General features: G+C 61.1%; 4 protein-coding genes across 5 annotated transcripts; 1 reads left to right on the forward strand and 3 right to left on the reverse strand.

Moving 5' to 3' along the window:
- Positions 1-2,430: 2,430 nt before the first annotated feature.
- Positions 2,431-4,914, reverse strand: B4GALT7 (beta-1,4-galactosyltransferase 7). The gene is made up of 6 exons (XM_005523658.2): positions 4,813-4,914; positions 4,351-4,704; positions 3,643-3,868; positions 3,338-3,421; positions 3,065-3,169; positions 2,431-2,912 (listed from the first exon to the last, which is right to left on the reverse strand). Exons 1-6 carry the CDS (start codon positions 4,857-4,859, stop codon positions 2,757-2,759), a joined length of 972 nt encoding a protein of 323 aa, XP_005523715.1. The 5' UTR covers positions 4,860-4,914; the 3' UTR covers positions 2,431-2,756.
- Positions 4,915-5,215: 301 nt separating this feature from the next.
- On the reverse strand, positions 5,216-8,937 carry LMAN2 (lectin, mannose binding 2). The gene is made up of 8 exons (XM_005523659.2): positions 8,773-8,937; positions 8,574-8,692; positions 8,374-8,491; positions 8,050-8,129; positions 6,781-6,942; positions 6,363-6,477; positions 5,857-5,976; positions 5,216-5,712 (listed from the first exon to the last, which is right to left on the reverse strand). The coding sequence occupies exons 1-8, from the start codon at positions 8,912-8,914 to the stop codon at positions 5,552-5,554; spliced, it is 1,017 nt and encodes a 338-aa protein (XP_005523716.1). The 5' UTR covers positions 8,915-8,937; the 3' UTR covers positions 5,216-5,551.
- Positions 8,938-9,361: 424 nt separating this feature from the next.
- Positions 9,362-12,105, reverse strand: LOC102110971 (ADP-ribosylation factor-like protein 3). Of its 2 annotated transcripts, XM_005523660.3 has the most exons (6): positions 12,026-12,105; positions 11,514-11,657; positions 11,308-11,424; positions 11,148-11,198; positions 10,243-10,428; positions 9,362-10,164 (listed from the first exon to the last, which is right to left on the reverse strand). In XM_005523660.3, the coding sequence occupies exons 1-6, from the start codon at positions 12,041-12,043 to the stop codon at positions 10,117-10,119; spliced, it is 564 nt and encodes a 187-aa protein (XP_005523717.1). In that variant the 5' UTR covers positions 12,044-12,105; the 3' UTR covers positions 9,362-10,116. The 2 variants fall into 2 exon arrangements, with proteins under 2 accessions (XP_005523717.1, XP_087919913.1); XM_088063787.1 differs by having other exon boundaries at positions 9,362-10,428.
- A 1,870-nt stretch (positions 12,106-13,975) lies between these two features.
- RGS14 (regulator of G protein signaling 14) lies at positions 13,976-21,709 on the forward strand. The gene is made up of 15 exons (XM_005523781.3): positions 13,976-14,107; positions 15,420-15,441; positions 16,516-16,670; positions 16,777-16,869; positions 17,338-17,481; positions 17,617-17,766; positions 17,931-18,051; positions 18,138-18,262; positions 18,339-18,542; positions 18,635-18,711; positions 18,822-18,948; positions 19,240-19,321; positions 19,499-19,557; positions 19,750-19,864; positions 20,130-21,709. Exons 1-15 carry the CDS (start codon positions 14,105-14,107, stop codon positions 20,357-20,359), a joined length of 1,707 nt encoding a protein of 568 aa, XP_005523838.3. The 5' UTR covers positions 13,976-14,104; the 3' UTR covers positions 20,360-21,709.
- The last annotated feature ends 726 nt before the right edge of the window (positions 21,710-22,435 follow it).

The raw sequence follows: 22,435 nt of genomic DNA on the forward strand, positions 1-22,435 counted from the left end.
GCACACCCGAGTCCTCAAGCTGTGCTGCCAGTGCTCTCCCACACACACACACTGTCCCCGGTCCCTGCTCGCCGGGCTCACATGCTGGCAGTGTCCTCGGTGCGCTGCCAAGGCACGCTCCGCTCCCCCGGGCCTCGGCCCCCGTTCCCCGCAGCTCCTGTGCCCAGGTGCGCAGCAGCACGCGTGGCCTCTGGACAAGGGAGCCCTTCCCAACGGAGCCATTTCCCATCCTGCTGGCCTCGGGAATGGGGCTGCGATGTCCCGGGCCTCTGCCTGGAGCTCAGCCGTGAAAGGGCCCCCCGGCAGCCCGCGGGGACTGGCACCACGCACGGATCGGGCGGGTTGCGGTGATGCCGGGGGACTGCGAGGGGTGCTGGTCACGACCACCCCCCTCCTTCCCGTCTGCCCTGCTTCCTGCTCCCCCACGGGTGCTTCTGCCTGGGATAGCAACTTCCACAGAGCCCCGGAGCTTGGCCAGGTCACTCCAGCAGCCAGGGATGTTTCTCCAAGCAGAGATGCTTCAGCCTCCTCTCACTTTTTCCCCAGTCCCCTCTCTCGGCTCACCTCACCCCTCAGTGCCCACCTCTAAGATACTGCAGCAATTCCAGGTGTTCACCAGGAAACTGCTCCGGAACCACCCACTTTATAACAACCTGGCAATAGAAGCCATCGATTGCTGTGCCCACATCAACCCCAGGTGGCCTCACCGATGGTAATTGGGACCCCAGAATGGGGGTCACAGTGGGGCAGGGCTGAGCCTCCAGGGACCCTCTCTGCCCCTGAGCATTCTGATGTTCTCCTTGGGCTTGCTGAGAGCATGAGAATGCTGCGAGGCTTTGGGCTGGGCTCTGCAGGGCTCCTGGGACAGCAAGCAGGGTGTTACCCATCTGCTGAAAGGCGATGGGGAGGGAAAAACTTCATCCCCTCCTGCTGGGCCATTGCCGATATCGAAGCGCGTGGGGGGAGCAGAGCCAAGCGACCTCCGAGTCACATTCAGGGCTATAAAAGGAAGCCGGGTCTCCAGCAGGGCGCCTCTTCCACAAAAGCAACCGGAGGATGAGGGGGCTGCGAGCAGAGCTGAGAAATAGCTGCCAGGCAGCAGGAGAGGAGCCTGGAGCGCTGAGCGAAGTGCGAGGTGCACATATGCTCTCTGTTTCTGCACAGCTACATCTTTATGAAACCTGCCCCAAATTGTGTCATCTATTTTGAACAGAGCAGAGAAATACTTTGATCTGCCTCCACCAGCCCTGGCTGCGGTTCAGGCACCGGGAAGGGGCTGCCGTACAGATGGCCAATCCCAAACCCGTGCCATGGAGAGGAAGGACTGGGACTGCTGGGCCAGTATCTCCCTCTGGCTGCCCACAGCAAGGGCATGACTGGTCCTGAGAACACCTGTGGAGAAGTGCACCAGCTGCCCAAGTTCACCAGCACTTTCATGCCAGATACCAGCAGAGCTTTGGAGCCACCAGGCTGGACAGGCCATCAGGAGCTCTTGGACAGCACATCCCCTCACTGCCCTGAGGCTGGGCCTGCTGCTTCCATGATGCAAATCAGATCCTCACCACCCTGCACCAGAACCTCAATCCCTGCCTCAGAGGCAGCCCCCCACACCCTATCCAAGGGCTCCAGACTCCTCTCCCAGCTGCAAAGCAGCACAGAGAGCAGAAGGCACCAGATCCCTCCAGACACCCCATCCTACAGCCCCTACAGGGTACATGACCCCTGCCCTTGGTACCGATGCTTTTTGCTCTCCCTCCCCCTTTCCCTCCCTCTCTCCCTCCTTCCCTCCCTCCTCTCTGGAGCTCCTTGTCTTCCCAGGATGGCAACAGCTTCTCTCTGGGGATGCAGAGCGACCACTCCAGGAAGTGCAAGCAGGAGATGAGGACAGAAGGGGCCAGGAAACGCGGAGGGCCTGGTGCCAGTGCTAGTGGTGATGCTGAACGGAGGGGTACTGGCTGTTCAACTGGCTCTACCCAGCCTGAGGAGGCAGCAGCACCCAGAACGTGTGCCAAGACCCCAGGGGACACGTCAGACTTTTCAATTCCCCCCCCCCCCGACAAAGGCTGAGGCAGCACATGCCACAGAAGGCAGGCAAGGAAAGGAGAGCTCAGCCAGAACTCTCCTCACCCCAGAGAGGTCCTGGCCTACAAGTGCTGACATCCAGCAGCGCTGTGGATGCTGGGGTTTGGGCACGGCTCAACCACAACCACTTCCTGCAGTGAAATGACAGCAGCTCAGCCCTGGGGGTACCTGGCAGCTGGAAGAGGCACCATCTCTCTCAGAGCCCATTTCAGACTGGCTTGGGCTCTGAACCAGAGCAGCTCAGAGCTCACCTATCACACAGAGAGGAGCTGGGACCAAGCCAGAACAGGTGTGCTGAAGGAAGGTGAAGGGAACAGGAGAATGGAGTAGTGCCAGCACAGCCCAGGGCATTCACAACTCACAGGTGCCCTGACAGTTCTTTATTGTCCTGTGAGCTGTGTGGCAGCTCAGCCAAGTCCAGCACAGGAAAACCAACTCCTGCACCTGCCCTGGGAGGCAGCACCAGCGCCTGCAGCGATACCAGCGAGTCCCACTCTCAGCCTCTTCTGTTCCTCCCAGCAAAGTCCAGCTCTCAGCCTCTTCTGTTCCTCTGTGTCTCGCCAGCACTGCCATGCTCATCCACTGCAAAAACCCTGCCTGCTCCAGGCAGCTCCACGGCAGCCACGGAGTCTTGGCACCAGCACAGAGCACACGACTGGCACGCAGGGACGGGCTCAGCCAAACGTGCACCAGGGGGTCTCGTTTGTGTCACAGTCCAGCAAGATATTGAGGACGGTGCAAGGGGCTCCTGCCACGCTCAGATCTGTCCGTGACTCGATTCGGTACCTCACGTTGTTCAGGCCTCCCTCCCGATCCACCTTGAACTGCTCCTGAGGAAGAGAAAGACTGCTCGGCCCAGGCTGGAAGGGGGAAGCACCCAGTGCCTGGGGAGGGAGCCAGAGCTGGCAGAGGAGGACATGAGCACGAGGGCTCAGAGCATGTGGTGACCACAGCCCAAATCTCCCTTGGCCACAGGTCCCACCTGCTTCTGCGCAGCGATGCGCTTCTGGTCTCTCTTCCTCCAGGCTGGGTCATGCAGGTGCTGGAAAGTCTCGTATCCAGTTGTGATTCCAGAGGGACGACGAACCTGGGAGAGGAGCAGAGCTTCCGTAAAGCTACTGGAAAACTCCTGCACCTGCTGCTGGAGCGCAGGGCTGCCTTCCCCAGACCCCAAACTGGGTGGCCACAGTGGGAGCCAGGTGAAGAGACATAAAAAAGGGCAATTTCAAACCAGGAGGGTGCAGAGACCCCTTACCTGGAGACCAGCTCCTTTGATACGCCGATAAAACTCATCGTCCTCCCGTCCCCAGCCCCAGAAGCGGTTAGACATGCCATTGCACTGGAACAAGAGCAGCACCGTACCAGCCAAGGTCGAGCACAACTCCACAGCCTCGGAGGAGCAGACACCAGCCCAGCCTCCCCTGTCCTGCCCCCCAGCAGCTCAGACCACAGGCTCTGTACCCAAACTATTTTGACTCCCGTCCCCACTTCCCAAGTTCACCATGATAATGTCACAGCTCCTGCTCCAAACTCTCCAGGACATCCCACCCAGGAGCTCACCAACTCGTAGTGCTGCTTGGTGAGCAGCAGGATGCCACCCACATAGGTCTTGTAGTGGTAGAGAGGGTGCAGGTCAGGGGATGCCACGTGGAAGGGCCCTGCCTCTGGGAAGCTGTAGTCCAGGTTCTCGTTGAGGGGCAGGAGATCCACGTCGTGCATGGCGATGTAGTCGGTGTCATTGCCGCTCTCCAGGAAGCCCACATTGATCAGGGATGCCCTGTTAAACCTGCCACAGGACTGGGGGCTCTCAGTGCCACACAGAGCAGCCACTGTCCCTGCTGTCCCCATCAATGCTCAATGTCTGACCGGTCCCCAAACAGGGACACGTGCAAACACAGCGTTCCATCCTGCAACTGCATCCCTGCTTCTCCCTGCACAGTGAGCTGGGTGCGATAGCGTTTCCAAACACCCCATGGCCTGTCTTTGACTTCCAGAGTCCCCATGTTTGCTGCTGCAGACCTGTGACACTGAGGAGAAAGCTGAGATACCCAAGGATAAAGGATTCTATGCTAAGATTCTATTTTTGCTAAGGAAGAAGGAAGCAAATCACCACTTGGTCCATCTCTAAGCTCTACAACGAGCAGCTTTGGGGAGAGCATCACGCACTGCCCCTGCCATCCCGCTGCCCTGGTCCTGCGCTTCTCTGTAAGACCCTCCCAGCACTCACAGAGCTTTGGGAAGGACCCCCTTGGCACAGGGAGACGCTACCTGAAATGATCCATTTGGTTGAGGATGAAGATGCGGTGGCGGATCCTCTTCTTGCTGAGGAAGCGGTGCATGTAGGGCACGAAGGCCAGCAGCTCCTCGAAGCGCTCTCGGAAGGGCACCAGCAGCGCCAGCCGGTGCGGTCCCCACGACGGCTCCTCCTCGGGCGGCTGCAGCGGCGCGGAGGCCGGGCAGGGCTGCCGGGGAACCCCCCTCTGCTGCCCGCCCGCCACCGGCCCCTCTCCCGAGCAGCTCAGCTGGAGCCAGAGCAGCGAAGCGAAGCCCAGCAGCAGCGCCAGGAGGAACAGCGGGAAGGCGGAGAGGCGGCCGGGGAAGAGCCGCAGGAGCGGCGGGGACCTGCGGGACGGCGCGGGGGTCAGCGCACGGTGGGATCCCAGCCCCTCCATCCCCCAGGTCCCCCCATCCCCCGGCAGCGTCCCCCCGGAGCCCGCCGGGCTCGCTCACCCTCCGCCGCGCAGCCGGAGCGCGTCCCTGCGGCGGGCCGGGCCCATGGCGCCCGCCCGGCCCCGCCGGCCCCGGGACACGCTGGCTGCGCCCGCCGCTCCCCCTTCTCCCCCGGAAACACGGCCCCGCTCTCTTCCGCCGACGGGGCGGGACGGAGGCGGGACCGGCCCCCGGGGACATCCCCTCCATCCCGCCCCACCGCCGGGGCTCCTCCGGAAACCGCGGGGACACCCCAGCACATCCCCTGCAGGTGCCGGGGAGCGCAGAGCCCCGCCCGCGGCTCCCTCACGATCCTCCCAGGACTGCCTCCCTGCACCCCCACCAACCCAGTCCCAGTTCCTTCAGCACCCCCCCGCAGCAGAGCCCCCCTTCCCTCCCCCTCAGACAGAGTCAGAACCACGGGTGGTGTCAGTCCTTTAATGCCCCATTCGCATCCCCCTCCCCTCAGCCCCTCATGTTCACACCTGCCCCAGGCAGCACAGCAAGTCCCAGCAAACACAGAGGGATAGCTGGAAAACCCGGGGAGCAACCTCCAGGCTCCCACACCGCAGCTCTGGGGAGCCAGCAGGCATCACCCCCCCCTCAGTCCAACCTGTGGGAGGCCAAGGGCCAGGCAGGGGTTACAGCCAGACAGACAGGTAAGAAAATACTTCTGGTAGTTCTCAGAAACAGCATTTAGAAACCACAGTTTTTTTACAGCGCCCCATAAAAAAAGATGGGTTTGGGCACAGGTGCTCCACTAGTAGAAACGCTTGTTCCGCTCCTGGCGTTTCTGGAAGACCACGGCTCCCACCACAGCGCAGACAATGATGCCCAGCAGTGCACAGAGCAGGAGCAGGAACACCTTCCAGCCTGTCAGTGGCCCGCTCCGGAAATTCCCCGTTGGGTCATCCACATTGTCTGGAAGGGAAAGAACAATTAGAGAGACCAACAAAACCTCGGCTCCTGCGGAGTTTTGCCAGGTGTCGCGCCTTCAGTGCCTTCCAGAGTCCAGCCCCGACATCCCAATCCCCCACGGAATGTTTCCAAAGCCCACAGGCTCACCTTTGGGGGATTTAAGGAGGCTGACTTTTGGCTCAATCTTGGTCCAGTCAACACTCTCATCTTCTACAGGGTGCTCCACCATGAGCTGGAACAGCTTCATCGAGATAATGTCATGGTTGTCTGGGGAACAACCATGAGCACCAAACACCATCAGAAGCTCTGAGATGTCCACACACTCGGAACACCCTTCAGACCGTCCTCTGCCACATCCAGCCTCCTTCCCTCTCAAGCCACCCTCATCCCCAGGTATCAAACTGCAATCCAAAGATGTTCCTTAGCTCTCAGGTGCCTCTTTTCCCCAGCCATGGGTCCAAAAAGGGTTTCAAGAGCCCAGTGAATAATTCAGAGAAAGGAAGCCATGGAAACTATCCAGTACATCCAGTGTTACAATCACAGAATTTTTAGGGTTGGAAGGGAGATCTGGAGATCCAACTCCCCTGTTGAGACAGGGTCACTTAATCCAGGCTCCAACCACCACGTGTTTCCCTGAGCAAAGCCCCTCTCACCAGAGAGATCTCCAGTGCCAGCAGAAGCACCAAAGAAGTAGCCAGTTGGCAGCTGCACCCCTGCAATGTCAATGCAGTTCTTCCATTCATTCTTGTCTTCCACGTCAGTCATCACCTGCAAAACCAGGAGAGGGTCACAGCAGGAATGTTCAGAACCATGGGACAGGGTCCAACCTCCCTGCTCAAGCAGGGCCCTCCCAGATCAGATAGTGTCCAGATGATTCATTAGTATCTCCAGTGAGGGACACTCCACACCCTCTCCAGGCAATCACTTTTGGCACACCACTATCGCACCTGGCTGCACCTCTTTTGGAGCTGGAGGTGCAGAGAGGCAGTGGCTGAGCCTGGAATACCATCTCCAGCTCCTGGTAGAGCCAGCCCTGCCCCACCTGAAATGCAGGCCCCCTGTGGGTCTCACCGTGAGCCGGCCCCGGGAGTAGCGCACGGCCAGGAAGGTGTCGTGGTTCTGGTTGCGCAGGTCAGCGGAGCACCCGGCCAGTTCCGTCCAGCGCCCGTCCTTGCTGTGGTCGTAGGTCAGGGAGCCGTTGTTGACCATGGCCGAGATGTAGGGGAACACGCGCTGTGGGGACAGACAGTGCCTGCTGGAGCTCCCAGGGGCACAGCCAGAGCCGCACAGGGAGCACGGCACGGCGGCAGGGCCATGGGCAGCCACGGAGCACAGGACCACAACACCAGGACTGCTTCTCCACCTAAAGCTGCTTCTGAACCAAGCCAGAGCTGCCTAAAGCAGAGCCACCCTCTCTGACCTCCCATTTCAAGACCCCCATCCTGTGATTCTGTGAATAAACCCACTCTGTACTCCATGGCCAGGGCAAACAGACTGTCCCACACTTGCAGAGCGGCTGGGTAAAAATCCCAGGATCATTTAGGTTGGAAAAGACCTCTGAGAGCATTCAGTCCAACCTGTGACCAATCCCCACCTTGTCAGCTAGCCCTGACTGCCACATCCAGTTGTTCCCTGAGCACAAGACCCAGAACAGACAAAAATCTCACATAAGCAGCAAAACCATGCACAAAGCTTTTGTGAACAGGGGATTACCTACACCAGAAGATGACAACTGGAAGCAGGAATTTACCTCCCATGAGCATCAAGACAACAGGGACATGGGTCACTTCCAGGTGCTTTATGACTGAAGTATCACAGTTTTGATGGTACAAACCCCAAAGCAGAGTTTTGTTTTCTCACAAACACAGAGCAGGACTGAAGAAAAGGACCCCCAGCCCTCACAGGACTGATCTGTCTACGGCCATGAGAAATTCTGGAGCAAAAAGGCAGCCCAGGAGTTTCTTTCAGGCACAGACGGGTTGCAAAGAGAAAATGAGGGCAGAAACATCATGGAATGAGTAGTATCCAAAGCACAGAGGTCAAGGAATGACAGGATGAACATTAGCAGGTGATGCTGGGGTTACACCAGCTCTGTGCCTGCTCTCCTGTACAGAGATGATGCCTTGGAAACATCTGTGTAGCCAAGAGCAGCACAGCAAAGAGCAAGGAGCTTCTTATCTCCATTAACACACACAAACTCTTCTCTTTACCAACTCCCAGGACAGGAAGAGCAAACCATACTCAGCTAAGGAGAGACTTTTCCTTGGATCAGGTGAGAAGCACTTGGAGCAGGAAGGGAACAGCTTGCTGGGCACTGCACAAGCAGCCAGGACCACTCACCTCTGTTGCTTCATCATTAGGATAGGTATCAAGGAAAATAGCCAGTCCATGGAAGTTGTCCTTGCTGCCAAAAACAGGACCTGGAACAGGGCAGAAGAGTGGAAAGAAGAAGAGACAGAAGTAAGTCAGAATTTGTGCTCAGAGAATTCTGTGCTGTACAAGCTGCTCAGTGCCAAGCAGGTGGCTGAGGGCACCTGCTGCCCGGGCAGAACACACGGGACACGTCACCCCAGCCTAGTGAAACCAGAGCGGGGGAGCTCAGAGGCGCTCCCTGGCCAGCTGCCTTCCGGGCCGGTGCCGTGTGCTGCGGGCCAGGGCACTGACCTGGCGTCAGGCGCTCCTGCGTGTACCACAGCGCCAGCCCATCCCCGTGCAGGTTCTTCTTGCCGGCTCCGTGGATCTTGAAGTGGACGTGGAGCTCCCAGTCCTTGAGGAAGCAGGGCTGTGGGAGAAACCCCAGCGGCGTCAGGGCATGAGGCGGCAGGGCCGTCCCGAGCCCCCGCTGTCCTCCCCCGGCCTCTCACCACGCGGTTCCAGATGGAGCCCTCCCGACTGCGCTCGTCGGGCGTCAGGCGGACGTACTGGCTGGTGACCATGGTGCTGCCCTGGAAGTCCCACAAGGGCATCGCGGCGGAGCCCGCACCTGCAAAGGGGCGAACAGAGCGCGGATCAGCCCGGGCCGCTCGCGGGGAGCCCTGCGTGTTCCCCCGGCCTCGTGCTCACCCTGGTACGGCTTCATCAGCGAGTGCTCCCGCTTCAGGTGCTCGCTGTTGCCATCCGTGAGCTCGGCGGGCACCGGGCGCGGCCCGGCCAGGGCCAACAGCAGCGCGGCCGCCGCCACCAGCCCGCCCGCACCCGCCGCCATGCTCCGCTTCCGCCTTCCGGCGCTCCGCCCTCAGCCCCGCCTCGCAACGGCAACAGCCAATTAAAAACCGTCGCTTAGCGTGGTCCCGCCCCTGGGCGTGAGCGGCATCACTGCCCGCCTATTGCAGGGGAGAAGGGCGGGGCCAGCGGGGCACGCAGCTCCCGTTGCGCGGCGGGAGGAGGGAGGAGGGGGCCGAACGGCCTCCCGGCGGGCGCCACGCGTGCGCGGCGGCGCGGGGCCTGCCGGGAGATGTAGTCCGCCCGCCTTCCCTGGGCCACCTCACGTGCGCGCCTCGTGCCGCCCGCGGGACACGTGACCTACCTCGACGGGTCCCGGGAACGGGAACGGCTTCGGGAACAGCCCCGGGAGGGGCCCGGGGAACGGCCTCGGGAACGGCCCCGCGAGCCTCGCCGGGCCGCACAGCAGGAAGGACAGGCCGAGGCAGTGTGGATATCACAGCAGCTTTATTGAGGCTCGCAGGGCAGCCCCGCGCCGCTCCCGCCGGTCTCCCCCATCCCTCCGCCACGGCAGCCGTGGTGACCCGGGAGCAGAATCTCCCAGCCCTCCGGATGGGCACATCCAGCCAGGCCACAGCAGCCCCGGCTGGGACACAGCGCTTGTCACAGGGGTACAGGGACCCCGCGGTGGCACTGGGCAAGGACATCCCTCCGGGTCACTGGTCCCGTCTTTGTGCCTGCCCTGTGCGCACATGGGGGCTCCTCTGGCCAGCGGGAGGTGCTGAGCAGAGGCTGTCCCGAGCCACGGGACAGCACCAGTCCCATCCTGGGGGAGCACGGGGGGACACAGAGGTGTAGCCAGCGCCGTGTCGGGGTGCGTGGTGTGCCCGGGGCACTGTGGGGGTCACAGCAGCCCCTGCGGGGTGTGACAGCAGCGTGGGTGGACAAGTCCTGGGCAGGTTCTCATGCTGGAGGTGTGCAAGCCCTCAACACAGTGGGACACGTGCTTCCCTCCAAAAGCACGGGGACTGCAGGGGAGTCAGGGGCTGTGAGGAGCCCGTGGAAGCCCAGGAGGCAGGGAGAGGGGAAGCCAATTGATTAGTGGAAGACTGGGTGGGAAAATCATCAGAACATGGCAATCTGAGGCTCAGGGCCCAGACGAGGCTCCGGGGGAGCCAAGGGACCAGGGGGATTGGCCATGGCGTAGGGACCTGCAGCTCAGTCCCATCGGGCACTTTGCAGCTCTCACTTCTTCCTGTTCATGATCTGGCTGGAAATCCAGTTCATCCCATCCTGGAGGGAAGAAGGATGTGAGCGCAGGCCCTTGGGCCCTCTCCCAGCTGTGCAGAGCCCACAGGCCCCCATCTCTACCTGCACCCCTTCCCCAGACAGGGCTGAGCAGGCCTGGATCTGCCATTCCCGGTCCCGGTAGGTGTGGAGGCTCAGCCCTTCTGCGATTTCGGCTGCGGGTGCTGCAGTCACCAGGTCCTGCTTGTTGGCAAACACCAGCAGCGGAACCCCCGTGAGGGACTCGTCCTCTGTGAGCTCTGCCAGCTCCTGCCAAGAGAGAAGCTTCTCCCAGGGCTGCTGCCCTCCTCCACAGATACCTCAGCCCTCCAAATGCCTCATCCCTTCTTTCTGGTGCTCGTGGCAGATAAGGAAGCTGTGAGGTCTTGACATTCCAAGGGAGAGAAGCTCCCAAAGGGGCTTCACCTCCTGGAACTCCATCAGACCAGGACCCACATGCAGGGCTACTTGAGGACTGAAACCCTCCCAGCACTGAGAGCCCTGGGCAAAGAGCAGCTGCAGGAGGCTCCTGGCAGTCCCGAGCTGTCTGGCACGCCCACACCGCCGACTGGTGCCAGAACAGCCGGGGCTGGCACTTGGAGTCTCACCTTCCCCTCTCAGAGCTTTATTCCCAGGGTTTGTAACTGAATTTGCTGCTCATAAACCTTTGTTTGGCCGTATCACTAACCTGGTGGGGTGGGATGAGAGCTGGGAACTGAGGGGTCACTTTTGCCAGGGACTGTCACCCCTGTGCTGGGCACTGGAGCATCCCAGTTCAGGGTGGAGCTGGGCCATGGAGTGGGGTATCTCTGCCTGCTAACACACTGATCTTGAGCCTTCCCACAGAGCTCTGGGGACAGCATGGCCCCCCCTGCAGCACTGCCCCACAACTGAGAGCAGCTTTGCTTCCTCCTCATCCCCAAAGAGTTGGTGCCATACAGATCCAAGCCCCAGGACCCCAGAGCCACCGCTCACCAGACCACTCATACCTGCCCTGTCTCCTCAAAACGCTTCTGGTCAGCACTGTCAATGACATAAATCTACCGTGGGGACAAAAGAGACAGTCAGGGGTTCCTTCTTGCCCATCTGCACAGCCCTTCTGCAGGGCCCACGCAGCATGCACAGGGCTGGGGGTGCTGCCCCACTCACCAGCAGGTCTGTGCTGCCCAGATACTTCTTCCAGTATGGGCGGATGGAGCGCTGACCCCCAATATCCCAAACATTCAGCTTCAAACCGTGGGAGTGGACGCTCTTGATGTTGAATCCCTGAGCAGGGGCACAAACCCTGGTATCACTCAAGGGATGGGTGGGACCTGAGCCCTCCACCACCTCCTATGGCCCCCAGCAGCACCTACCTGTGTGGGGGTGATGGTGCTGACCTCCTCGGACGCCAGGCGCTTCAGCAGCGTCGTCTTGCCCGCGTTATCCAGCCCCAGCAGGACGATGCGGAGCTCCTGCTCCGGGGAACCCTTCAGCTTCTGGATGACAGAGAGCAGCCCCTGGGGGCAGGGGGTGCTAGGGGAGCCCTGTGGGGTGCCGGGTCGCTGCAGAGCACCCTTGTTTGGGAGGGGGGAACTGGGTACACTGTTGGCTTTGGGTACCTTGTGTCTATGGCCTGAATGAGCACCAAGGCCCAGCTCCCAAGGTGTTCATGCTTGGGGTGGCCCCACAGCAGATCTGCCCAGCCCCAATTCCCCCCTCCCCGCGTGTGCAGTCCCAGCCCTGGGACCACTCCTAGCTCCTGGGCAGGCTGGGGGGACATGCCCCAGGCAGAGCCCTACTCTGCCAGCCCTCCTGGCACCACCACTGAGAGCTGGTGCAGCACACCCCACCTGGAGCCGGTGGGATGTCACCGGACCCCGCTTACCTTCTGCACATCACCCATGGTCTGGGAGTCGCTCCGGCCCGCAGCACCGCCTGGGGAGCTGCCAGGGGCTCCTTCCTGGGGCCCGCCGGCGGCTGCGTGACTGGCACGCTCCCCAGCCCCGGGGGAGGAAGAGGATTACGGGCTCCGGAATTAGCTGCTGTTCCTCCATTTACCCACAGCATTAAATAATGTCCTCGGCAAATCCTCCAGCCAGCTGTCGCCCTGCCGTCGCCTACCCCCGGGATAAACCAGGTCCCCCTGGGCTGGGACACTGGGGCACCGGGCATCCCTCTCCCCGTGGGGCAGGGGTCCCAGCCTGGGAGGATGCTGTGCCCAGGCACGGGGCTGACACAGCCTGCCACACTGGGACACCTCACGTTGAGGCAACACCAGCACCCACGAGCTGTCCCCGTGCAGGGTGGCAGGAGAAATTGCTGAGCCTGCTTGAGGCCACGTCAGCGACTGCCACAGCTCCCCAGTGCTGCCCCAGGGAAACCACCAGGCCCTGGAGCAGCTTGAGGGCTGGGTTGTCAGCAGCTGGAGTTTGGGGACGACACAGGACAGGGGTCCACAGGGGCTCAGACACATTCCTCAGCATCCCACCCACAACCCAGGTGGGGTGAGGGGCTCATCTGTTCTCCGTTTGGACTAAGTGCATTAATTAAGCAATGTCTTTGATTCCTGCATGCTGCAGTTCTGTCCTCAGATCAGGTTTCCCAGCAGAGAGGTTATCCTTGCGGTGAGGACCGTGAGTCACGCACTCTTGGAGAGACATTTTTATTTATAACTCTGGTGGCAAAGCCAAGCCAAACAACACAGCCACACTCCCACAAAGCAAAGGGGAGCAGCCTGATAACCCCTCATCCCACTGTTGCTCCATGCAGTGGCAGGGGGCAAAGGGGCAGCCAGAGGTTCCACCCTCTGTTCCCCCCACCCAGAGACCCTGCCAGGGCTGTGGCTGCTTGTGCTGCTCTGCTTTTTTTGCCTGATCATGGTGGGAAAGCTTCATTTTTTTTCTGCATAGATCTGCACCCAACTTAATGTTAGGGTTCTGCTTTTGATAGGTTAATCACCCACCTTATGTCCCCGTTATTAGCATTTCCCTGAGCGGGTTGCCATGGTGCTCTGTGGTTTATCCTGCGCTGCTAGTTACTGAGATTTCCTAACAAATAACCTAAAATATCCTCCACTGGTTTGTGGTTGCTGATCAGCATGGAACCCCGACCTTAGGAGATGGGCAAAACTGCTTAGGCATCAGTTTGGTGACTCCAAGCTGCACATCCACTGCTCCTCTCTGCCAGGTTCTGCCAGCACACACAGCACAGGCAGCCCTCCCTGGGGCCAGCCCCAGACCCTTTGTGACCAGGGCAAGTGGCACCAGGCTGGTGGCAGCGTGTGCTGGGCCTGCTGATGTCCCTCTGCCCCTGGACCCCCCTTCCCAGGGATGATGCAATGGCCGGGAGAAGCCCCTTCAGGCTGCCCAGGCTGCAGGGAGTGAGGACAACAGGGTGGTGACCCCAGGGCAGCACAGCTGTGCTGGGAATGGAACCTGGGATGGTTTTGGGAACAGGGGTGCAGATGGGGATATGGTCACGGATGTAGATGTGGATGGAGACAGGGATGCAGATGGGGATGGGATCACGGATGTGGATGCAGATGGAGATGGGAATAGGGAATGAATGGGATGGGGATGGGAAACAGGGATGCAGATGGGAATGGGATAACGGATGTGGATGGTGATGGAGACAGGCACGGGGATAGGGACGGAGAAGCAGCGGCGCCGCGGCGGCTCCTGGCTCGGAGCTGGAGCCGGTGCCCACCGGGGCGGTGCCGGCGGCGCGGGGCGGGCGGACGGCCCCGCTCCCCCCGCTGCGGTCTCGGTTCCCATGGCGACACTTCCTGTGGGAGCCGAAAGCGGTAGTGCGGTAGTGCCGGGAGCGCCGGGCCGGGCCGGGCCGGGAGAGCCGCGCCGCCGGCCGGGGATGCTGCGGGGCCGCGGGCCGCGCCCGTAGCGAACCGGGCCGGGCCGAGCCAGGGGTGCAGGGCAAGGGCAAACTGCTGGTGGTCCACAACGGGCGCATGGTGAGTGCCCGGGGCGCCGGTCCCCATCCCCCGGAGCCGGTCCCCATCCCCCGGGGCCGGTCCCCATCCTCGGGGCTGTCCCGGCCGGCGGCGCGGAGCTCGGTGGCGGGCGGGCGGGTGATGTGCGGGATCGCGGAGCGGGCGGGCAGGCGTGTGCAGTGGACACCCACGGAGGATGTATGGAGTCAGGAAACAGGCGGGAGGGTGTGGGGCAGGAAGGGCAGGATGGGTGTCCAAAGCAGGCAGAGTTGTAGAGGGTTTTTAGGGTGTTTAGGGCTGGGTAACAGGCGGGCAGGCACGTACGGGGCTGGGGTAGTGAGCAGCAGGGATTTCTGAGGCTTGGACAGCGCTGTGAGTGGGGATATGTGGCACTGGGTAATGGACAAGCGGTGAGGGATGGGGATGGGGTGACAGGAGTCAGCAGTGCCGGTGTCTGTGGGGCTTGGCAGGGCTGTGAGTGTGGGCAGCAGGGATGGATGGGGAGGAGCGAGGAGCTGGCGAGACCGAGCGACGTGGGACTGGGCTAAGAAACATGGCAGAGGAAAGTGGGGTGGGGTAGCAGGGAAAGGCAGTGGGCCTGGCATGGAGACAGCCAGGGGGTGTGTGGGGCTGGCAGGCTGGGGGGACGGGCCGGTGACTCAAGGGCATCACCCCAATGTGGGCAGCACTTCAGTGATGGCAGACAGCACCGTGCAGCCAGTGCGTGGCTGGGCTTCAGCTATGAAGACTCTGCCCATCTCCCTGCTTGCTCCAGGTCCTTGGGTACTCCAAGGGTACAACCCAGGGCTGATATTTGGGGTGGCCCAGCGGGTGCTGCAGGACACCCTGTCCTGCTGTGCCCTGGGCTGGCAGCACCTGCTCCCTGCTTTTGGGCATCTGTCCTTCGGTAGCTCCAGGCTCCAAGGAAGGAGAGAACAGGCAGTTTGCCTGCCTGGGGCTGTGGTTCTCCTTCCTTCCCTCCCCTCCTCCCCTCCTCTTCCTGTGCCGTGGAGGTTGCTTCTCTCCTCCCTTCTTGCTTGGGGTGGCAGGGTTACATCTGATAGCATCTGCCCTTTCCCAATTTCTGGCCTGGCCCTAGTCCATGGAGAGGTAGGAGAAAGGCTGTACCCTCTTTGTAACTCTCTACTCACTGCCATGGGTTGGAAGTCCTGTGTCCTGCCTCTGCCACGGGGCAGGTAACACCAGAGCAGTGTTTGCTGACGGTGTCTCTTGCTCTGGGCTCAGACTGGGCTTGCCCTGGTGCTGCTGCCACTCCATCAGGCCAGCAGATGCCATGTAGCCCCTCTCACCTCTCTTCTTTCCACTCCCCCAGGGCCCGGCCGTGTCGGATGGAGGTAAGGCTGCTCTTTGCCCTGGGACGGGAGGCCAGCATCATCCTCAGGGGAGGGGGAAGCCCACAGGCAGCCTGGTGCCAGGGGCAGGGAGCCAGCAGACAGTGAGGACCTGTGTCAGCACAGGCTGTGCCATGGGCAGGTGGCAGAGCCCCTGCAGTGCAGGGCTGAGCCCTCTGCCCAGGACTGGCCATGTCCCCCCATCCCTCCCACATGGCCCCTGGTGCCTGTCCCTCCTTTTGGCTGCTCAGCTGGCACTGTGGGGTGCTGGGGGCTGAGTGGCTTCCTGGGGCAAGGAGAACGTGGGTACCAGCCAGCCCCAGATTCTCTCAGGGAGTCTGTCTGTCTGTCAGTCTGGCTGTGCACTGGGTATCTCAGATGGTTTATTTAACTGTCTTGGCCCCAGTTACTCGTGATTTAGACCACCAGAAGGATGCCTGGCAAAGGAGCAACCTGACACACCTCCTCTATTCCTGCCATCTTTGCCAGGAGAGCACTGCTTCCATACCTTTAGTTTCTCTCGCAAATGACCCACCAGTCAAACCAGTTCCAAAGCTGGGGTTGCCCCTGGGAACTTCCATCTTTCTAAATACATGGTCACCCTGGGTTTTCCCCGAGCTGGAAATGACACTTTCTGTGCCCTCCACACATGCTGGGTTTGTCCCTCGTCATGGCCAGAGGAACAGAGAAAGTGGGTTCAGGCACCTCTGCCCATTTTCTAAGCTCCCCTCCACTCTGTGTGCCCTCTGTGTCCCCTTCCACACCACTTTCCTTGCTGGCTGGGAAGAAGCCGTGGGTGCCTTCTCCATGGCTGTCTTACCCCAAGAGATGAGTCACATCGGAGCGAACAATGTGGAGTCACAATGACACCCAGGGTGGGCACAACTGCCAGCAGAGCTGTCATGCCAGGAACTGCCAGCTGTGGCATCCTGGTGCTCAATCTTCCAAGGATGCCACCGTGATGCTCCTCATGTTCCCTACCCAGCACTCACCAGGTCCGATCTAGATGGGGCAGATGGAGGGCTGCTGGTGCTGGGGACAGGGAGACAGCCAGAACTGACCCTTTTTCTCTCTCAGAGTTAAATGCCTCCCGGGCCCGTGGCAGCAACCACAGTGTGAACAGCCTGCCAGGCCCACCGGCCACGTGTGGATCCACACAGGGCTCTGTGGTCAGCTGGGCCGAATCCTTTGAGACGCTGCTGCAGGACCGTGTGGCTGTCACCTACTTCACTGTGAGTGTCACAGCCCAGAGCTCAGTCCCTGCTCCTGTCCACTGTTGGACACCCACTGTCCCACAGCCACAGTGCCACCAGACCAGCAGATCTCTCTGCCTTGCAGGAGTTCCTCAAGAAGGAGTTCAGTGCTGAAAACGTCTACTTTTGGCAGGCATGTGAGCGCTTCCAGCAGATCCCAGCCAGTGACACACAGCAGGTACCAGCTCCGTGCAGCTCTGGTCACACAGCTGCTGGGAGGGATGTGGGCAGAGCTGTCCAGCCTGCATGTCCAGGGGTCCTGGCAGACCCCTTTTCTGAGGGGGCTGAGCAGACTGGGGGCTCTTGCAGAAGGAATAAGGAGATGGATGTGATCTGAAAAGCCACAGTGCTTCCCCAGCCTGGGATTGGAGAGTGTTTCTGGGAGGACAAACAAGAAAGACCAAGGGCAGAACTAGACAGGAGATCATGGGGACAGAGCCAGGTGTCTGCAAGGGATGGTTCCTCCCTCAGGTTGTACCTCTGTGGAGACACTGGTGCGTTGTGCCCAGAGCTTGGTCCTGAAGTCCAGGCACTGAGCTGGTCCTGGGGTAGATTGATTCTTCGGGGCTCAGGTGTCTCTGTGGGGTGAGCAGTGTGGTATAGAGGAGGGGGTTGCTGGTCTCAGCCTGGCCTCCTGTCCCCTCAGCTGGCCCAGGAGGCACGGCGGATCTACGACGAGTTCCTCTCCAGCCACTCGGTCAGTCCTGTGAACATTGATAAGCAGGCCTGGATTGGGGAGGACATGCTGGCCACCCCCTCCCCAGACATGTTTCGCATCCAGCAGCTCCAGGTATGGGCAGCACCTGAGCTCCACCCACGGGATGGGGGCCTGGGGAACCACCCCACATGTCACCCAGCATCACTGCTGTCGCCATGGGGCTGTAGGTGTGCAGGGGTCTTAAACACACACATCCTCCCTTTCCAGATCTTCAACCTGATGAAGTTTGACAGCTACACACGTTTTGTGAAATCCCCGCTCTACCAGGCCTGCCTGCAGGCAGAGAGCCAGGGGCAGCCCCTGCCTGACCTGCGGCCCCACTCCCGCAGCAGCAGCCCCCCTCCTGACCTCAGCAAGGTGAGTGAGGGGAAAAGGGGAATGGGGACATGTCCCCATGGTGCTGGGTCCCTTCCCAGCTGCTCAGCCCCAGGCTGAGGACAGACAAGCAGTCAGGGGACCAGAGAAAGGCAAGGGGAAACCTCAGGTGTTGCCATGTTGAGATGGTGCTCAATTCACCGCAGAAGTCGAAGCTGAAGCTGGGCAAGTCCCTGCCACTGGGTGTGGAGACAGCGGGCAGTGGTGCCAACCGCAGCCCTCACCGGTCCTTCAGGAAGGGAGAGCGGCGGGAGCCATCCTGGGCAGGTGGGTGCTCTGCTGAGGAGGACAGAGGGGCCACACCACCCTGAGGGGTGTTCACATCCCCACCACCATTCCTCTGTCTGTCCTAGAAGGGGGAGAAGGCGGCAGAAGTGCCATGTTGTGGAGGGAGTCCCAGGGCTCACTCAACTCCTCAGCCAGCCTGGACCTGGGCTTCTTGTCCTCAGCCAGCACGGCCACCAGCACCTGGACGGAGGTGAGTTGGCACCACGCCAATCCCACGGCACCACGCTGCCACTGGCTGGGCTCATCCCACCACATCCCTCCCTTAGGGCCAACAGAAGAGCCTGGGGGGCAGCGAGGCAGAGCTGCCAGCCAAGCCCATGAAGTACTGCTGCGTGTACCTGCCCGACGGCACGGCCTCGCTGGCCTCTGTCCGGCCCGGCCACTCCATCCGGGACATGCTGGCAGGGATATGTGAGAAACGCGGCTTCAGCCTCCCCGACATCAAGGTTTTCCTGGTGGGGAATGAGCAGGTAGGGCAGGCAGAGGGGAGCAGGGGTTCTGCCAGCCAAACCATCCTACGTGCCACTCTGCTGGCTCTCTCCTGATGGTTTGTCTCTTGCAGAAAGCGTTGGTGCTGGACCAGGAGTGCTCCGTGTTGGCAGACCAGGAGGTGAAGCTGGAGAACAGGATAAGCTTTGAGTGAGTGGGAGCTTTGGGGCTGATGTGCCTCAAACCGAGTCCCCCAGGCAGTCCTGAGTGCCCTGGCTCTGCTACTGCTTGTAACAACCTCTTTCCCCCACTCTCTGCAGCCTGGAAATCTCCTCCCTCAACAAGACCATCCGCATCACAGCCAAGTCAACCAAGCGCATCCGGGAAGCGCTGCAGCCCGTGCTGGGGAAGTACGGCGTGAGCGTGGAGCAGGCGCTGCTGCGGAGGGTGAGGCTCCAGCCTCGGCAGGCACAGACAGCCCCCGTGCTTTGGGGGGAGCTCTGTGTTTGGGGCTCGGGCCGGGGGCTGCTGGCTGTAAGGTGGTGGTGGGGAGCCGCGGTGTGAGCTGGGGACAGCCTGCAGGCTCCTGGAATCACTGGTTTTGGGATGGGCTGTGACACCCCGCTGTGTGCTGGGAGGGACCAGTGGGTGTTGCTTGTGCTGGCCAAGCAGGTCCTCAGCCTGGCTGCCTTTCCTGTGCCACAGTGAGTGTGACACTGGCTGCTGTTCCTGTTGCAGCAAGGTGAGCCAGCCACCCTGGACTTGGAGAAGCTGGTCAGCACAGTGTCTGCTCAGAAACTTGTCTTGGAAACACCAGCAGGTAAAATGCCCTCCCTCCCAAACCATGTCCCCTCAAAGACACCTGAAGAGCACTCACAGGGTCAGGCTGTTGTCTGCTGGGCATGGCTCCTGCTCCCAGGAACAGGGTCCATCCTGTCACTGTCTGGTCCAGGACCAGGATGCTGGAATGGGGCACTGAGCATCACTTCTCTTGCAGATGTGCGAGTGATGGGGAGCGCTGAGGCTGCAGCTGCTCCCTCTCTGCTCCGGAGTGAGGTGAGCATAAAATCCCACCAGCCCTGGTCAGAGATGCCCTCACAGCTGCTGTCATGGTCCACAGGGAAGCTGGGCCCTGCTGTGGCCCCAGCATTTGCCATGGGTGCCAAGGCAGGAGCCAGGCAGTGGGAGGGTGATGGGGACACAGCCCAGGGGAGCGTTGCCTCCTTGCCCCATGGCTGCTCATTGCAGGAGGGAAGCCCAACAGGAGCAGAGCCCAACACACGGTGGGAGGTGCCCTCCTCCTTCTCCAGGCCACAGTCTTCAGCTGCCATGAACCTTAACCGCCGCACCTATGACCTGGAAGGTGAGACCTGGCGTGTCTGAATCCTGAGGGGTTGGGGCAAAACACAGGCTGAGGGATGCAGAGCCCCCACTGTGCTGGGGATGGGTGCAGGGTCCCATGGAGCTGGGAATGGGCTGTGGGGTCCTGGGGTCTGGCATGCAGCAGGCAGAAGGTGCAGATGCTGTGCCTGTGACATGTTCAGGGCCATATCAGGTGGAGAGGGCAGCCAAGGTGCTAGGACAAAGCCCCAGTGCCTGGCTCAGGTGCATGATCTGCATTTCCCCAGGGCTGGTGGAGCTTCTGAACCGTGCCCAGAGCTGCCGGGCCAACGACCAGCGTGGGCTGCTCTCTAAGGAGGACCTGGTCCTGCCTGACTTCCTCCAGCTCCCCGTGCGGGACGACCGTGCCTGTGAGAGGTCGGAGCAGCCCAGTGCCCCTCAGGCTGGCTCCGAGGGAAGCAGCTGCCCTCAGGAAGAGCCTGCACTGACTCAGCCTTCGTTCGACCACAAGCTCTGATGAGTCCTGCTGCACATCCACACCCGGCACGTGGCACCCCCAGGCCATGCCGGGGTTCCACAGGGGCCCGACAGCCCCTGCCCTGCGCCGCTGACACTGCCCAGACTGCAGATTCATCCACGTCCTGTCCCAAACCGTCGTGTCGTGTCACTGTGAGTGGCTGAGCAGCTGCCATGCCCCTCTGTGGGGCCACATCCCGGTGCACATCAAGGGAGTCCTGTAGATAGTTTGAACCCTCGTTGCAAAGCACTTTGCAACATCCCGTGCATGCCTGGCACTGTCGTGCCCAGTGCCTCTGCCTGCAGCAGAGCTGCCTGCCCAGCACATCCTGCCCGTGTCAGGATGACACAGCCCCACTGTTTGGGGTGGGGAAAGCTCCCTTCCAGCTGAAGGGTGTGCAGGATAGACAGGGTGGGTGGGGAGGAAAGGCAGGCTCCAGTCCTGAACTGTGGTGCTGTGGGCAGGCAGGGTCAGGAGAACATGTGCCCGGAGCTCAGAGCCAGATCCAGTCCCTGGCCCCGTGGGAACAGGGCTGCCCCGTTGTTGATTTGTAAGTCCACCCTTCCTGGGGAGGGTGAGCGTGGCCCAGCCGGGCTGTGCCCTGGGCAGGTTGTTATGTCTGCATTGTGTGAGTGTGGCCTGATCCTGCCACATTAGCACTGCTTGGAGCAGTGGTTCCTGCCCTGGGCAGACAAAGGCAGAGCCAGCAGACAGTGCCAAAAAAGCCTTCCTCCTCCCCACCGGAGATCCTGCGTGGGTGGCTGCTGAGGGACACGCAGGAGCAAATCCCCATATCCCCCCTGCCCCATCCCCATGGGGCTGTGGGTGCTCAGACTTCCAGGACAGCTCTGCTTGGTGCCAGGAGAATGCAGCACCCCTGGGTGCTTAGCACCTCAGCCTCTGGTGGGCAGGTCCCCAGCGTGTGCCCAGCCTGTCGTTCCTGCCAGTGCTGTGCTGGGCTGTAGCCTTGAGCCTCGATCTGCCAGTCCTGGCTGTGTGCTGCTGGTCCCCATGCCCAACAGCCCAGTGGCCCCAGAGATCCCAGACAGAATCTCCAATGGAGACATTTCCCCAACAGCAGCCAGGAGATCCCTCCACAGTCTATACGTGCCAGAGTCCTTCTTGGCTGTGCCTTGGGTAACCACTCCATCACCACTGCCTGGCCAGAGGCAGAGGGGTGACCCAGGGCCCCCCAGGCTTGCCCAGAGGTAGGGCCACGGCCACCCAGCCCTATGCTGCCACAGCCAGCTGCAGCCCTGTGGCCTTAGTCAGAGCCCCCCTGTGTCTCTGTGATGCTGCTCAGTTCTGTCTGTGGTGTGGAACCAGGGGAAATAAAGAGCATTGCCTGGATGTACCTTTCTTTCGTTCCTCTGTCATCAAGGCTGGATGGTGCTTTTCCCAGCAGCAATGTCCCCTCAACCCCCCTTTCCCTCACAGAGCCTTCCTAGGCCCATGGCAGAGCCGGGGCCAGCCCTTGGCTCCAGTGCCACCCTGACTGGCAGCAAGGGGCAGTGCCAGGAGCTTGTTTTCCCAGCACTGCTGACGGAGTAGGAGAAGCTGCAGGCCGAGGACTTCAGCCCTGACCCTGTCAATGAGTGACAGCCAGAGCTGCCAGGGCCTCACTGGGTTAATGATTGTGGGGGCAGCTGGCCAAGAGCCCCTGGGCACGGGGCAAGTGCGGACACCAACCTCCTGCACACTGTCTGCACCCCTGGACAGAAGGGTCCCCTGCTGTGGCACCTCCTGAGCATTCAGCTCCATCAGTCTGTGACTCAGTGGTGGCTCAGTGATGCTCCAGCAGTGGCACAGGTGTCCCCAGGCTGTCCCTGAGTGGCCTGGAGTACTCAAGGGATCTTCCCTTGTTCTGCCCATACATTTACACCTAGCTCGTCGTGGTGATGGGTTCTGGCAGTGCTTAATCCTGAGGAAACGGGGATGTGGCAGCTGAACACCTCTTTGTGCCCACTCCCACACACAGCACAGGGCTGGAGGAGCCTTTGGCCACTGTCTCTCCCCTGGACAGCTGTGGACAAGCTGGCTGGGTGTCCTGTGCGTGGATGGAAACTTGGCTGGAGG

Source organism: Pseudopodoces humilis, chromosome 17 (genome assembly GCF_049639895.1).
Source record: "Pseudopodoces humilis isolate 2021_Gansu_Grassland_sample_001 chromosome 17, ASM4963989v1, whole genome shotgun sequence".
Taxonomy (NCBI): domain Eukaryota; kingdom Metazoa; phylum Chordata; class Aves; order Passeriformes; family Paridae; genus Pseudopodoces; species Pseudopodoces humilis.

Excerpts from the sequence above, each read along its gene's own strand:
- RGS14 (XM_005523781.3), top strand. Across the intron at positions 18,052-18,137 it reads GCGGGAGCCATCCTGGGCAG|AAGGGGGAGAAGGCGGCAGA; the intron begins GTGGGTGCTCTG and ends TGTCTGTCCTAG. Across the intron at positions 18,263-18,338 it reads CCACCAGCACCTGGACGGAG|GGCCAACAGAAGAGCCTGGG; the intron begins GTGAGTTGGCAC and ends TCCCTCCCTTAG.
- LOC102110971 (XM_088063787.1), bottom strand. Across the intron at positions 11,425-11,513 it reads GCACCATCACCCCCACACAG|GGATTCAACATCAAGAGCGT; the intron begins GTAGGTGCTGCT and ends GCCCCTGCTCAG. Across the intron at positions 11,199-11,307 it reads TGGGCAGCACAGACCTGCTG|ATTTATGTCATTGACAGTGC; the intron begins GTGAGTGGGGCA and ends TCCCCACGGTAG.
- B4GALT7 (XM_005523658.2), bottom strand. The coding sequence starts at position 4,859 with ATGGGCCCGGCCCGCCGCAGGGACGCGCTCCGGCTGCGCGGCGGAGG. Across the intron at positions 3,869-4,350 it reads AACCAAATGGATCATTTCAG|GTTTAACAGGGCATCCCTGA; the intron begins GTAGCGTCTCCC and ends GTCCTGTGGCAG. Across the intron at positions 3,170-3,337 it reads TCAAAGGAGCTGGTCTCCAG|GTTCGTCGTCCCTCTGGAAT; the intron begins GTAAGGGGTCTC and ends CTCCTCTCCCAG.
- LMAN2 (XM_005523659.2), bottom strand. The coding sequence starts at position 8,914 with ATGGCGGCGGGTGCGGGCGGGCTGGTGGCGGCGGCCGCGCTGCTGTTG. Across the intron at positions 5,977-6,362 it reads TGGCACTGGAGATCTCTCTG|ACAACCATGACATTATCTCG; the intron begins GTGAGAGGGGCT and ends GTTGTTCCCCAG. Across the intron at positions 5,713-5,856 it reads CCTCCTTAAATCCCCCAAAG|ACAATGTGGATGACCCAACG; the intron begins GTGAGCCTGTGG and ends TTTCCCTTCCAG.